This window comes from Zonotrichia leucophrys, chromosome 15 (genome assembly GCF_028769735.1).
Source record: "Zonotrichia leucophrys gambelii isolate GWCS_2022_RI chromosome 15, RI_Zleu_2.0, whole genome shotgun sequence".
Taxonomy (NCBI): Eukaryota; Metazoa; Chordata; class Aves; order Passeriformes; family Passerellidae; genus Zonotrichia; species Zonotrichia leucophrys.
Genome location: NC_088185.1, coordinates 8,835,784 through 8,851,783, shown reverse-complemented (window position 1 = coordinate 8,851,783; position 16,000 = coordinate 8,835,784). Strand labels below are relative to the sequence as shown.

General features: G+C 47.5%; 1 protein-coding gene across 3 annotated transcripts in view; it reads right to left on the bottom strand.

Moving 5' to 3' along the window:
- Positions 1 to 16,000, bottom strand: part of MED13L (mediator complex subunit 13L) — a 167,425-nt gene that overhangs the window by 7,415 nt on the left and 144,010 nt on the right. For all 3 annotated transcript variants that reach the window (XM_064726640.1, XM_064726642.1, XM_064726641.1), the window contains 11 exons: positions 14,366 to 15,312; positions 13,541 to 13,720; positions 11,690 to 11,913; positions 10,931 to 11,123; positions 10,077 to 10,524; positions 8,574 to 8,793; positions 6,068 to 6,256; positions 4,452 to 4,675; positions 3,871 to 4,013; positions 2,545 to 2,703; positions 1,143 to 1,319 (listed from right to left, as the gene is read on the bottom strand). In XM_064726640.1, the coding sequence (XP_064582710.1) occupies positions 1,143 to 1,319; positions 2,545 to 2,703; positions 3,871 to 4,013; positions 4,452 to 4,675; positions 6,068 to 6,256; positions 8,574 to 8,793; positions 10,077 to 10,524; positions 10,931 to 11,123; positions 11,690 to 11,913; positions 13,541 to 13,720; positions 14,366 to 15,312 (3,104 nt within the window). The remainder of the gene's footprint in view (positions 1 to 1,142; positions 1,320 to 2,544; positions 2,704 to 3,870; positions 4,014 to 4,451; positions 4,676 to 6,067; positions 6,257 to 8,573; positions 8,794 to 10,076; positions 10,525 to 10,930; positions 11,124 to 11,689; positions 11,914 to 13,540; positions 13,721 to 14,365; positions 15,313 to 16,000) is intronic.

Here is a 16,000-nt window from a genome sequence, read left to right as displayed (position 1 = left end):
AAAGCCCTAAATAGAAGTCATGCATCCTACATATAATAAACAATAAATAACAATTTCTCCTGAAAAAGATTAATTTACTCCATTTAAAATGGAAAAGTATGTATGTACTGAACTAATTTCACCTAAAACCTCAGTATTGAAACAGGCAGGTGGTTGTTTTCCTTCATCTCTCAAAGAGAACCTCTGGATTGCCAGAGCAATGTTATAACTGAAGTTTATTAACTTGTGTCCTACAGCCTCAGTAAACAAACCAGACCTAATATCATGCTCTGCTTGGCCCCTAGAGCAAAAATGAGCTGGCTAATGGCAGCAGGAAGCAGCTTAATCATTAAGTAGAGCAGAGTTAAGAAAATTAAATTTAACACCATTTTGGAAAAGGCCATTCTTGTACCTGACTCTAATTAACATCTGCAGCACCAACGGGCAGGTTAATGCAGGTTAATGTTTGTCATGCTTGGGAGGGATCCCAGCGCCTCCTGGGACAGGGATTGAGAGGGACAACTTCCCTTCAGAGGCCCTGGGACATTCCAGGAGGGACAGATCAAAGCCTTAAAAGCAGTGGCCTGCCTTTGTCTCCAACCCAACTGCCCTCCTCATTAATACAGCCACTGTACGTGTTTGTAGCTACTCTTGGTTTAAATTGCTTTGCACTCATTTAAAGGATTTGGAACAAAGTAGGAAAATGCTTATTTGGATATAAAGCATTAACCAGAGTCTTGCTGACTCAAACTGCAGGTTCAGTGTAAAAGCACTCTGGGGGCATCAGGAAATCTCAGGCTGGGATATTTTCCCTACTCATCCACAAATGCCTCCTTTGTGTCAGCTCTGCACAAAGGGCATGATGTGAAGCACGATTGGAAATCAGTGGCTGGCCTGAGCAAGTTACAACAAGACAAAGCACATTCTGGTCTGTTCCACTCAGTGCATTGGCTGGTCCTTGTCCCTTCTGGAATAAACCAGTGTGACTCCAAAATACACTTAGGGAGAGCACAGAGTCTCCCCCTGTAGCTACAGCCCTGCAGGGTTCCCTTGCTGGGGGGGTGTGGGGTCTGTGCAGAACCCCGGCTCCCTCGGGGTTCATTCCCGCCCAGCTCAGCTCCGCTGATGCCCTGGAAAGGCCCCAGGGGATCTCCCTCACTCACCGTTGGTGGGGCTGAAGCCATCCTCGTTGGGGTAATTTGCAGGTGCCACCTGGATGGTGGCAGAGGTGGGGAACACCAGGATGTGTGTGCAGGAGGCGTCCTGGGGGGTGTTGAGCTGGGACGACTGCAGGTTCAGCGCCGTGCTGCGCCCGAACACCGAGCCCATCGTCACCGCGTCTGTGGGGACAGACACAAGGGCACAGGTGTCACTGCATCACCTCCCAAACACGTGTCCAGGGACACCTCTGCCCATCCCACCTGCTCTGCAAATGCACAGACACAGCTGAAGGGCCTTATCTTCAAAAGATAACATTGCTGCACAAGCTTGACATTAAGATCACCAGCCCCACCTCTCCTGTCATTCTGCTGGCCCTTAATCAAATATTTACTTGTTAAATGAGCAAGTTAAATTGATTTTTCACACACATCTCTGTAGAATTATGAAATACACCCCACTTTGGTCGATATGAACACAAACACAAAAATAAAGCCGCACAACAATAAAATTTCTCTCTCCTCCTGCTCTATTCTTCTCAATTACCCACCAACAATTAACTTGGAAGGTGCAAATACTCAATGCAGAGACACATTCTTTGGCAGTATTTAGTCAGCACCTTCAATTTTAACCTAATTTTTGCTTGCTGTTGACCTAATTATGTGTCAGGATCTAAAGGAAAAAAAAAATCTGTTGAAGGATTTGGGTCTTTCTTTGTGTTTTACTGTGATATGAAAAAAGCCTCATTTGCCATCTGTTTTCTCACATTACAAAATCTCTGCTTTGAAAATATTCAACACGATAAGTAATTTTCAAGCTCAATTAATTCTGCTCTGTATTAGTCTTTTCCTTCTAAACTTAAAAAACCCCAGAGTGGTTTGTAAGGATATGTTAAGGATGTGTCACCACATACATTAAAAAGTACATGCTTGGGTAAAACAACAAAGGGAACCTCAGCATTAAATTTCACTTTAACTTAAGCCCATGGACTGCTGCTTGTAAGTGAACTCTCTAAATAACTTCTGCATGTGAGAAGGCAAATGGGCTTATTCTAATTCCCATTTCCACAGGCTCCTACTCATTCCCACTGCACCTCCTCCAGGCTCGAGGCTGTCTGTGACACCACTTCCAGCCCATGGGAACTGGGCTGCCTGAGCCCATGGGCTCCTCAGGGAACAGATCAGCACTTTGGCAGTGGCCTACAGTCACCTTCCCTCAGGAGACTGCTCTCCTCACATAACATCTCTCCATGGTATTTTGGGGAATTCTGCTGGCTCAACCTATTTTCTGCCACACGTAGCCATGATAGTCAAGTTCTTCACAGAAATCCCAAGATTAATGTGCCTAAGTGGGAAATGTGATAAAAGAACAGTTTTTCTGGCATTGCCAGAGTTGGCTAAAACATACCTGGCATCACCACGAATGATCCCTGTGGCTCCATGGCAACGAGGCAGGCACTGAGGATGGAGGGGGAATCTGCTGCAGAGATGCCGCACATGCGGCAAACCTCCTTCAGCTGTTTGCTGATTGTCTGCAGGGAGCACTCCCCGAGCAGGATACTCCAGTCTGCAAGGGAAAACATCACGGGAGCACAGAGCAGATGCAGAGCCAGCACCCACCTGGAAACGGCAGAACTTTCCCAACACTTGGCATTTCCCTAATCTCAAACCCTCCAGGACTGACTCCTGTGCACACGAGGGGCCTGGCCCTGCAAACTAAGTGCTGGAGGAGTTCCTGTGGCACGTTGTTATTCCCTGGCAGTCTGCTGGCTTTCCTTTGTTCAATACATTTTTTCTCAAGACCTTTTTGTTTGCTTAGTGATGTTTAAGTTGAGGAATCACAGCTGAATCCTGTCTCTATGTCTGTGTCAGGATAACTCCATTCACAACTTTCTCTAACCTCTGATAGGGCCCCCAACATCCCTTGGAAGGACAGTGTGCAAATGCTGCACAACACGAGGGAGTAGCATCAGACCCAGGGCACAAGCAAGGGAAGGTTTATGGAAACCAATACAGGAATTCAGTGCCAGGGCAGGACTGCAGCCAGCTCTCCTGTAATCCATGCTGTCATGGCCCAGGAAATTCCAGTTTGGAGGATCCTGATGATTTCTCTGCCAGGTACTTTACACTCAGATCCACTTGGTCAAGTGGGCATCACTATCAAGACAACAATGGGGACAAAGGGAGAGAAAGGGCTTCAGCAGCTCTGGTGTTGATTATAAACTCCTAAGGAGCCCTGCCTGAGAAGCCTGGATATCTGGCTTCCCATCCATGTTTGCCCTCACTCAACTCTGGCAAAATAAACAACAGCCTATCCTGTCTGTGACAGAATTTGGCACACCTTGTTTACCTTTTGCAAGATCATGGTTCTAGGACCAGAGACAGGACTTGGGAAGGTTAAGCCAAATTCACCCCATCTAACGCCACTGTGTGATGGCAGAGTCTCAGCAAGTCTGCAGGTGATGCAAAACTGAGAGGAATGGCTGAGTCTCCACCCCTGGAAGTGTTCAAAAGCTGTGTGGATGTGGCACATGGGGACATGGATCAGTGATGGCTCCAGCAGTACTGTGGGACAGTTGGACTTGATGAGCTGAGAGGGCTTTTCCAACCTAAACAATTCTGTGGTTAGGTGATTATCACTCTCAATTTTGACAGGTTTGTCATCAGGTCAGAGCCACCCTGCCTTGTACCCTGGGTCCCTGTCCCACTGCACACAGCCCTGACAACTGCACACCTTTCAGCTCCCCGTGGCCCAGGCGGCCCAGGCGGCCGATGACGACTCTCCAGGGCAGGGATGTCATCTGGACAATGCCAATGCACCACTCCCAGAGCTTCTGCAGCCCGATCTTCCGGGCAGACAGCTTGCTCCTCCTTGACCTGCAGGGGAAGGAATTAAACACAAGAGTGAGAGGACAATCAAGGACAATATTCAGATTTCTGTTCTCTCTAATTACATCACAGTTTACCACCTACAGAGTTCTGGGCAGTCCCTAACTTACCTTTTACTACTACTAACAACAAAAACTATGTGTCTGCTTTCAACACTGTTACTGCAGTGCCATCAAACTGCTGAACAACACACCAGGTGTTCCCCAAGGTAAGAATTCTAAGCAAAAATATTTTAAAACAAATTGGCAAACAAGTGTAACTCAGTCACTTTCCCCTGTGCAGATCTGAAAATCTGGAAGCGCCAACTGAAATGTTCTCACTGTAACACCAGCATGATCTCCTGAGCAGGAAAGGGGATGGAAGGGATGTGCAAGGAGCTGGTGAGGGATGGCTCCAGCCATGGGAGAAGGCAGGGGCAGGGGGTACCTGCTGGGCAGGTCGATGTTGACAATGCAGGTCTCCAGCAGCTCCCCGTGCAGGTCGGTGCAGGACGCCAGGAGCCAGCGCTGGTCGTGGGACAGGCAGTACCCCACAAAGAGCACGTTGTATTTCTGACTGGCCTCTCCAAACGTCTCTCCCAGCTCTGTCTGCTTGTCTTTGATGGGGGCCAGGATGAAAGGAGGTGAGTACAGCTGGATTGGGCTGGGCCTCTGCAACAGAGTCAGCACAACCATCAGGGGATACATCAGAAACTACTGAACACAAGGAACACACACACACACTGGCTGCGAGTACAGAGACAGGCAAGTGTGAAACAATGAGTAAATTCAAAGCATTCCTAGTCAGGAGGGAGACTGGGAAAAGGGGGGTTATAGACAATTCACTGCTGCCAGTTAAAGCTGATGTGTTCAAACCTTATCTAAAGATCTCTTTTTATGTACAGGTAACCCAGGATATGAAAGCAGTCTTTGGACCAGTCCCTGACACAGGCAGGAGTTTAAACCCCCTCAGCAGTCAGATCCTCCTGTCCCTTAATAATCTTTAGACCCTTGGCTAGATTTGCTCCAGTGTACCCAGGTTTCTTGTTCTGAGGAGCCCAGAAGGGAGGAGGACAAGCACCTCCCTGGCTGGGCTGCAGCACCTTCCCAAGGCAGCCCAACTGCTGCTCCTTGGGAGCATCCATCAAGTCCAACAGGACCTCCAGGTCATCTTCTGCAGAGCTGCTTCCCACATGGGCACCCCAAACCCATCTTTGCCTTGGAACTCCTCTCTGGAGAACACATAGGAAGGGCCTCACCAACGTTTCATAATTAAAAAACAGTCAGGGTATTTTCTTAATTCTTCAGCAGAGTTTGGGAGTCTGCAGTGCAGACTGAGAGAAAATGTATAAAATGCAATAAACAGAGATTAATTAAATGCAGTAAGTAAATGCCAATAGGTTTGGCTTTGCAAGTAGGTTTTTAAACCCTCCCAAGTAGCTCTTTATGCCAAGGTAAATGTTTAAGTGTTTTGCTGGTCCATTAGATCTAAATAAAATATTCATAGTTATCTTTCAAAGAATGCAAAACATTCATAGAAAGTAGGATGGATTATTCTTCCTTTGAAATCCCTGAGATTTCAGAATCAGGGCTTTAATATTTAGTTTAAAATAGATAAAAGATAAGCCCATCGAAGAGGGGGATTTCTCCATTACCTCAGGGAATTAATATAACATCTGCAATTAGGCACAGGAACTTATTTCATATATATGCATATAGATGTGAATAGAAATAAAGGTTGGGTTTAAACTCTGGTTGGAGCACTATAGACTGAAACCACAAAATTACTCAGAATCCCAACTACTTATGTTCATTTTCTCTTCTTTCACAGTTTAACCTTTTACTTTATGAGTCAAAACTAGAAGCTTAAAATGTAGCAAGTTAGCCTAATGTTTTTGTTACTATTTTCTATTCCATATTAGCTTGCCTTTTCCCTTTGTATCATCATTGTCTTCTATATCTTGAAAAAAATCCCCCAACAAGTATTTTCTCTACTCTTTGATATTAGAGGAAAGTGGTTACAGTTCATTAACAGACTTTGATTTTCTTGCCACCAATACCAACCTCAGGGTTTTTGAGGGTCATCTCAATGCTGGCAGCTGGCCCAAAGCCTGTGAGGGACTTGATGTGGATCTGTGTGGGCAGGGGCCTCCTGCACTGGCAGTACACAGAGAACGCCAGAGACTTCAAGTGCTGAATGTAGAAAACCTGTTCATCCTTCATTGTCTGCAGCATGTACTGGCAAGGCACAATCTGTGGAATTCAGACACACAATAAAACAGGGCTGAGAGGCTTCCAGGAGCTGCTCATTAATATCCAACCAGATCCACACAGTCATTAGTCACCAAACACCCAGCACACTTTGGGATGCTCCACGATTTGCATGACAGGTCCCTTGGCAGGAGTGGCTGCAGCAGACAGGGGCTGCATTCTCTGGGACAAAACTGCTTCCAACACAGTGAGAGTGAATTTTAATCCATAAAACCCAAACACTTGTATTCAAACACCCTGAATTTTTTACAAGTGTTTTTCTGGGCAAAATCTTCACTTGCAGGTGGCCTGAACCACACAGTCCCTGAACGTTGTGTTCAGGCAGGTTTGGCTGCCTGGCTCATGGTCAGGAATTGTTTGCTGTCCTTGTGGGAATTGGCTCTGTGGTGTCATCCTTACACAGGGGTGGAGAGGGCACAATTAAGATTCTGTTACAATGATTTGTGTGGTTGTTTCCCCTTTTCAATTTAGTTCCCAGTGGAAGCTCAGCAGCCTCAGCTGCTGCTCTGTTTCATTTGTTTCAGAAAGTCAAGGGAAGCAGCCCACAAGTTTCAACCAGCAAGAACCAGAGCTACAGGGAGATTTGCCTGGGAGATGAGTTTGGGGGTTAAGACCCAACTACACAACAAGAGCAGGAATGAGAAATGGCACAACACTCCTTCAGAAGGAAACAAAGCATGACAAAATCCCAGTTTTCAGATCAAACCTATTTTAAAATTAGAATTAAATCCCTGTAACCTCACTGTTTTTATCTACTGTTTTTATTGTACAAGTCCTACTTGTGGTTCCTTTTACAGTGAGATTTTCGGAGCAGAAGCTGTCAATATAAAACATTTACATTGTTGCCAGCACTACAAGACCCAAACAGATTATTTTCAACAAATATTTTCAGTAGTAATAAAACTTAAGTATCACAAAACTTTAACTACTTTATGGTTCTCGCTTGAACCTTCAGAACCTTGGCAGCACATTTTGCTTACTAAATGTGCCTGTGTGTTTTTAAAAGCCAGCTTTACCCAAGGATTTCAGGAGCTGGGCTTTCCCCTCTGTACAGGAACGGTAATAAAGCTGCAAACATTTGGGTTTGATTTATTTTGAAGTAACTGCATGTTGTGTGTGCTGTGGTACAGCTGTGAGGATACAGTGGTGGAACTGGATCATGTTTCCCTTGACTTAGAGAAAATTGCTGTTTTGACTTCAACTGGCAAAATGTATTTTGGGGAACAAACAGTGAATGTGGAAACAAACAGCACTGAGAAAAAGGGTCAGTGTGCCACAGCCTCAGCTCCCATGGCAGTGCAGAGGTTACACAGTTCTTGTGTGCCAGACACTGTGGTGTCAGTGGCTGCTTTGGTTTTAGTGTCTCCAGGTCTGGATCAATCAGTTGCCTGCAGCCTAACAAGATGAAGTTGTGGATCTGATTTTCATCTCATTCCCAAGCCTAAAATATTTTGGTGACAGTTTCCTCCATCCTTTCAGGGGACAATGAGGTCAAAACTATCAAAAACAACAGTTTTCCATGGCCAGCTTGAGACACCACAAGAACTTCCAATTTTATATTTTTTTTAAACTAATTTGAAATACCTTTAAACCAAGGTGAGCAAATGTGGATAAGGTGCACAGAAATCCTTCCCACACTGTTCCTGCCTGTGGCCTCTGGGCTCCCAATCCCCCCACATTTATTGAGGCTCAGCCTCTGTGACAGGAGGCCTGGCAAAACGCAGCCAGCCTGGGCAAGAGGCCAAGAGCTGCCTCTGGCTGCACAAATTAAATTCTTCAGCAATTCCATAGTAAGTAACTGTTTTTATATGCCAAGTTACATGGTAAATTATTTTTAAGAAGCAGATAATAACAATACAATAGTTATATTATACATTAAATGTCTGGTTTCACGTACTTCTTTTGGATTAAATAGTATAAATCAAGGGAATATAAACAGCAAACAACTCAACATGTGAAGTAATCAAAGGAGCAACTGGCCAGTTTTGGCAATGGCAACTCAAGTTACAACTTAAATAATTGAAACCCCTCTCCAGGAAGCATCGAGCAGCCAGGATTGCTGAGACCACAGGACAGAGTCGATGCAGGGATACTGTGGCTGCTCTAATTAATTTCCTCATCAAAACAAACACAAGGGGGTTGTTTTAATGTACAGCCTTGCACTGTCAACAAAATAATTTGTAAATGCCACCTACATGTCATGCATTATCTCTCATTTATCTCTTTCAGCACAGTGTCCATATCATGGGTGTGCTGTGACACAGACTCAGCGTGAAGATACAGAGGAAGGCAGAATTACCTGGAGAATGAAAGAATTCCTCATATTCTCAGGCAAGTTGTCCAACATTTCTGTGTAGCATCTCATGAGGCTCAGGAGCCAGAAGTTGGTGGAGGCAGACTCCTCGTCGGCAGTGTAGGTGAAGGGGTCCACCATGTAGATGACCACAGCAGGGGGGTAGGCGTTGCTGTCGGCAGCGTCCGGCTCCGTGGGGATCCCGATCCGCTCCCGCTCCGACGTGCTGGGGACAGAGCCACACGTCAGTACTGCTTGTGTGGGGCCAGGCTGGGCCAGGGGGAAGGAAAGCACGAGCAATTCTGACATCCAGAAGCAAAACTCAAACCCGTGAGGACAGGCATTGAGATGAGTTGTGCTCACAGCAGCTCCTAACCCGAAATACCTGGGGTTAATCAGGCACTAAAGGTACCCTACAGTCTAACAGCATCTCACTGAATTAAATCAGACCACATTATACCTGAAGAATATGGAAAAGTTGTCTCTTTAGCTGTGTGTCTGGGTTTTGGTGCAGTTCAGAGTTTGCTTCTGGGAGAGGTGGAAGTGGAAGAGTAGGAGTTTAGAAGTATCAAAGCAATTCATGGAGCCTGGGGTCGTGCTCAGGTCCAGGGAAGGCTCCACTGGCAACAGAACGAGCAATTGAGAATTTCTTACTTGGTAAAATGCTCCTCCCATGCCTCAGCCAGGAGAGCGAGGCTCAACATCTGTAAGTGATCAAAGCAGCTCAGCCTCTGTCAGAAGCCCCTGCAGCTGCTCAAAGGGTGTTTTGCACAGATCAGGCAACAGATGTCTCAAGGACAAGCCCAGCTACAGCAGGATGTGGGCATTTCCCTCTCTGTAATACACACCAGGACCATCAGCAATGTGCATTATTATAAGAGTAATGAAAAACATGCTGCCTCAGGAAGTTACTTACATACAATGTTAAAAAAACCTTTTCTTAATTTTTATGTGATGGATGGCTATTCATAATGAAGTCTTTAAAAAAGTTGTGCTGCCCAAATGTATTTTAAAGTAACAGGGCTACAGTTGTATCTCCTGACCTTACAGTGTGCCTGCTTGCAAAACAACACCTGCAATGCAAAAAACTTAGGAAAAAAATAAATCCATGGCTTGCATTTTGCATCTGTTAATGTTGCATGTGTGATGGAGCAAGAGGCCCTCAGCTCCATGGGGTACCTGCAAGTGCCAAGCCACAGGTGGAGCACACCCCATGTGCTCCTGATGCTGCAAGGACAGGGCAGGTGGAGGGTCCTAAGCCAGCTCCACATCCATGCAGCTCAGTCAGGCTGGGATTCTTGTGATGGAAAAGGGGAGGGTGTTTTTTCCAGCTTCCCTTTGTCAGTGACTGCTTCACACAGGAACAGGCCCTGCTCTGCTCCACCTGCTCAGCTGCGCTGCACCTGTCAGAGGGGCCTCTCCTTTGAAGGGTTTCCCTCAGGCTTAGAGGCTGTGTGAGCACAGGACAGGGGATCAGTGAGCAGCACTCTGAGCCATGTGAGCGCTTACCCCTCCTGTCCCTCTTGCTGCTGCTGTGGCAGGTTGGGGCCCGGCTCGGTGTCCGCCCCGGGGCCCGCGCTGCCCTGCGAGCGTTCGGCGGAGCCTCCGGCGGCGCTGCTGCTCTGCCCCGAGCCGGCATTGCCGCTGAAGCCCGGCGTGGAGGAGGCGCCCATCTGGCTGGCGCCGGGCGTGGCAGAGGACGCTGACAGCTGTGGCACCGAGGAGCCCGAGGAGGACGCGCTGCCCGCCGGAAGGCTCGTGGTGCCCGCGCTGGGCGTGGAGCTGAAGGAGCTGCCCGTGGCAGGAGCCCCAGCGGCGGCCGAGAGACACGAGGAGGAGCTGGAGGGAGCGGGCCCCGAGCTCCCGGGAGCTGCCTGAGGCTGGCTCGGAGCCGGCGTTTGGTACTTGGGGGGCAGCAGAAGGCTGCTGTCCAGCTGCAGGGTGGCCAAGTAAGGTGCTGGAATGGCATGGAAAGAGGAATTAGTGACAGTCAGATCAAAGGAACCTGCATCAGCCTGCAAATCGGATGACGTTCCCTGCACTTTCACAACATTCTAAGTGTACACAAATGCTGAGAGAACTGAATCTCCATGACCAATGTTTGCTTTGGAATCCATTTCTCAGGGTGTCAGTTCGAAGTGATATGAATCAATTGTCTTTAAAACCAGGACTGACTCTGCAGAGCTTTGTGACTTTAAGCTGGTACTGACACCTTCTGCTCTCTGGCCAAACTGTGTAAATACAAATACAAAGCCTTGTACTATCTTTTAAATTTTGAAACAGACCATAATCTGCACCTTTAGCAAACCCCCAGTGGTGTGCAGCTGCCCCTGGCAGTGCCCAGAGCCGTGGGTGTCACTCACCGAGGTGATGGCGGCAGACCTGCGCGTAGAGCTTGAGCCTGGAATGATTGTCACAGTCCTCGGAGCCCCAGGGCTGGCTGAACCACTCGCTCACCAGCTCGTCCGTCAGCTTCTGCGCCACGCTCTTGCCCACCCGCATGATCCCGTCCCGCAGCACTTTGCAGATGGGCTTGTGCTGCCCCAGTCTGCACATCTGCCAGGGGAGGGAAGCACAAATGCCTGTAAGGAAATGCCAGCCACCCCAGGATGTTACAGAGACTGGTTTGGGGCTTAAGCCCCTCATTCTCAACACACAGCTAGGGGCTTCTTAATAAATAGCTAAAAAAAAAAAGGTTACATTTATCTACTGGCTTGAACTGCACTCACAGCAAAACTAAAGAATCTGACATATTGAGGAGTACATGCTAAAGAAATAAATGCTTTTATCCCCAGCCTAGCAACTGTGAGAAACCAACAGCTTTTTTAATGTGCTCCTTGCTCTTTAGGCTTGGTTGGGCCATCACTGGGAAGCTGCAGCTCTATTAATGCCACTGGGAAGAGCAGACAGCAACAAACACTCCAAAATGGCCAGAGAATCCCAGTGTCACTCAGACAGCATTTGTGGACTCTAAAAGTGCAGAAAGCCCTCAAAATGAAAAAAACCAAACCCTTATTCTAATAGTTGTTACTTTAAACCCCATAGATTTCTCCCAGCAGGCATGCACTGGAACAGCAATGACACTTAAGAAGCAATAATTCAGTGTGGTCCCTCTTTCCAACCTCGTATACAGCACTCAAGTCCCTGAAGAAAGTTTTGGCTCCGTCGAGCAAGGCCTCATTTTCCGGACACACCACGATGTAGGCGACATCCCGGTGGCCCCCGTAGGGGTCCAGCAGGAGCCTCTCCCAGAAGGGCAGGGAGAAGGGAGAGATTGTCAGGAAGTCCTTGTCATAGCCCACCAGCAGCGTCGGGATCGGGAGAGGCTCAGGAGATTCCTCAGAGCCTTCAGAGGAGAAAAAACAAACAAAGAAAAAATGTTAAAATATCTGGTTTAACTGCAATGAGTCTCTGATGGCCCAGGAAGTGGGTTCTTTTACAGGAATACTGGAAATCACTCATCCCTTGCTGTTCTGAGTGTCCTACATGTTTATCATGGAATGGTTATCAAGGGTGTGCCATGCCTGATAAACCACATGCTCCCAGCCTTTCTTCTTGGAAAAGATATTTAATAAAGGAGAGGGAAGATTTATATCATACTTAAGGAATGTCATATAATCAAAGCTGTTGGCCAAAGTAGAGGGAGCTGATCCAAGCACCACTTAAACTTTCCTAGAAAGCTGCAATAAAACATCTCCCAGTGTACTCCAAGCTCATGTACTGCCCTTCCCAAGGCTTCATCTCCTGGTTTTCCTTTGTCATATCTTAACCATAGCCATGGAGTTCCTGTTCAGTCACAAGTAATAACAGGAACACACAAAATGTGACCTTACAGCTCTTCATCCACCTCCACCTGGTTGTGCAAAATTACTGAGGCTTAGAGAAATTCATTCCCAGGTATATAATACTACACAAAGTTATAATTCTAAAAATTGCCTCCTGCCCTTCTCCATAGGATGTGCTCCAAGCACTGCTGTCCCCACAGAGAGGATTATTACCCTGTGTAACAGGGTGTCTCCCAGATACTGCCTCAGTAGAAGAAATATTGCTGAAAATGTCAAGCTAAAATATACCCAGTAGTTCCTGCAGAATATAATTCAACTTTATTAAAAAGTCAGCATCCAGTAAAATTCACTGACTTTCCATCAAAGGTTCTGCTCTGCACTCTATGGGAATTTTGGTGCTATTCTCTGGTAACAATTGGCAAATCCTAACTCTTCAAATTACAAATGCTGGGAAAACTATTAGAAGCTGCTGGTGGGGCACAACAGCTTTAGACAGGAACTGGAGCTACCCCCAGTTGTCCCAGCCCCAAGGAAAGGAGCAATATATCAAATACCAATAGAGAGCAAAGTGTGGTGGAGCTGGTAGGAAAAACCTTAAACCAGACTGCACTGGTTAAACCTGAAATAAACTGCAAGCAAGCAATACAGATTGAAATGTCAGTCGTTATTCTGCAAACCTACACACACAAAGTCTGGTTTGTTATTTTGCATTTTACAGAAGTGCCACTAACAGCCAGAAGATACTGAAAGCTTCTCATTAAGGCTACAGGAACCTGCATGGAGAAAGCATTCCCAGTTTTTCAGGATTTGCAGAGCTCACACAGGCTCTGTTCCCATTATGATGTGGCTGATTTCAGCAGCCCCCTCTGCTCCCATTTTGTTTACACCAGGCTGCTTTGGTCTGACCTAACCCTGGTCTAACCCTGCTTTGGTGTGAGCCAGCCTCCCTTCAGGTGGGGAGCTGAGCCTCACCCACAGTTTCTGCTCCCTGTAAATGTGCATCACCTGGAGGGGTAAAATCTTCACCAGGGTGTCACAAAGGCCTTTTGAGGCACTTGAAACCTCTGTGAAGAGTCTCCCACCCCATGACCCCAACTGTATGAACAGCCCCTTCCTGTCATTTCCAGGACAAAGTGCCCATTTCTAGGAAGCTGCACTCTAGCTTGGCACAGAGCCCACTGTAGGTACCATAGGTCCCCCGTCCTGCCATCTTATGGAACTGCTGCCAGGTGAGTGGTCCCTGCACGTGCTGGATGTTCTCCCAGGTCCTTCCTGTCCTCTTCTTCTGGATGGCATCCTGGAGAAAGGGCTGCAGGGAGAGCAGCATGCGCACCACGTCCTGGGAGGAGAGCATGCTGATGTCCAGCACTGCAAGGGACAAGGAGCAGCAATCACTTCAGGGAGGGACAGCAATCCCTCACACACAGCAACAACAGCTTTTGTAGATTGTTCCTTGAATTGCTCTGCACACTGCCCATGGAATTTGGACGCTTCTCATTAGGTGGATAGTACTCAATGTGCCATTTCATGGCATTTTCAAAAACACTGCTGTCACCACAGGCCTTTACACACACATTTCAGTATCACTGGTGTCCAGCTCAGGTCACAAGATGTCAGACCTATATATCTTCAGTACACAAACCAGTAATATTTAATTATGTTCCCCCGCCCCTTGGTACTTTTTCCCCCTTTCCCCCCCTAATTCAAACAGAGCAATTCTTTTCTGCTGTTTATACCCTTCTCCAAAATAAAGAAGGGCCCCTAATTTTCCCTCCCCCCAAATACCTGAATTTGCTTCAGATTTGTGAACTTCCACAGACTCATTCCTAGTTTAGGCCACAAAGCCTGAGAACAACTAGATTATTGATACTTTAGATGTAATTTACAAGCTTTCAGATATCTACTTTAGCATATTTTTAGTCCTGTCATTTCCCACATAAAGATGATGTGGGTCTCAACTAAACAAATTTACAGAGGCCACAACACATTCAAAAGGCTCAGCCGTGCATGTACCGTTGCTGTGAGGCCAGGAATGGACAGTGGCACTTCGGACAAGGGCTTCGTCCACCTTGCCCCCCGTGGGGTTGTCCACGTACTGCCTGCCCTGCTCCAGGGCATTGAAACATTCCACCCAGGAGTCGTTGCTGTCAGCCTGCAGCCGGTCGTAGCTCAGGTTGACACAGGGCAGCGTCTGGCGGTTGTTGGAGGCCATGTAATCCAGGCAGCTCAGCGAGGTGAAGGGCTGCGTGTGCTGGTTCTGCAGCAGCAGCAGGAGGCTCATGGGAGGCTCCTGGCTCCTCCTGGCTCCCTCTCCCATCTGCGAGATCAGGTTGCTCTGGCAGATCATCAGTCGCCTTTCTGCAGCCTGGCCGATGTCCGAGGTCTTGCCGAAAATATCCAGCTCGTCCTCGATGAAGAGCCCGGAGTTGTAGCCGAGCTTGCGGTTCATGATGGCGCTGAAGCCGCAGGTGCAGCGGTACTGATCCTCGTTGGAGGAGTCGGGGATGTACAGCCCCACATCGGCGCCCTTGATGTTCATGTTGCAGGCGCAGATGCAGCAGCTGTCGAAGTTCCTGTCCTTGAAGATGTTGAGCACGGAGTCGGAGAGGATGAGGGTCACGTACAGGCTGTGCGCCTCCGGGATGGGCTGCACCGTGCCCGGCTCCACCGAGTTGAGCGGCCGCGTGGTGGAGGGGGTGGAGGCGGGGGAGCCCTGGTCCGTGCTGTCGTACTTGACGGAGCCCTGGCCGCTGGCGGTGCCCCCGCCCCGGGGAGTCCTGGGCGTGCGCGGCGTGCGCGGCGTGGGCACCGAGAAGCGCGGCGTGGCCGGCGACGGCAGCACCCCCGCGCCGCTGTTGCTGGCGGGGGCCGCGCTGTTGAGCGTCACCGGCGTGCTCATCTGGGGCGTGCTCATCTGCAGGTAGTCCTGGTCCGCCAGGCTGCCCACGCTGGGCACGTTGCTGCAGGGGAGGGATGGGAACAGAGACCCGTTCTGTCAAAGCTCATTTTTAAATACATGGAGATAGTGGAACCTGAAGGGATTCATTGAAACTGCAGTATAGAATACTCTGGTCATAACCTTGAGCCATGGCTCTCAGCAGAACTCAGAATTCTCACCACTGTTTCTTATCATTGTGAGAAAATGTATTACTTCACTCTCTTAAAGATTATTCTTATGGCTTAAAACTCAAATGGTCTTGAGAACATTTTCTAGATAAATGATCAAGTTAAGATTTAGAATGTCTGCAACTTTTTTAGAGAAAAAAGAAAGAATAGTAGCTTTTATTTTAAACACTACTATCTGTAAAGAGATACAGATTAGTAGGAATTAAAGTATTTCAGAGACATAGAAGTCTATTTTAGAAATGATCACTTGAAATGGCTGTCAAAAGTCAAACGTGAGGCTTTGATACATGGTGTCACCTCGTGGACACATTCTGTATGTCTGATTCTATAAATTCAAATCTTCATTTCAGATTACACAGTCTATGGCACAATGGGATATGTTCCATTACAAACTCTTAGTCCAGTAAAGCTAAGAATCATATTTTTTGGGTTATCCCCATTCATGACTGAGTTTTATTACTCTGTTTTTGTCATTTCCTGCCAAATTCAAGTGACCACAGAACCATTTGTACATTCCCATGA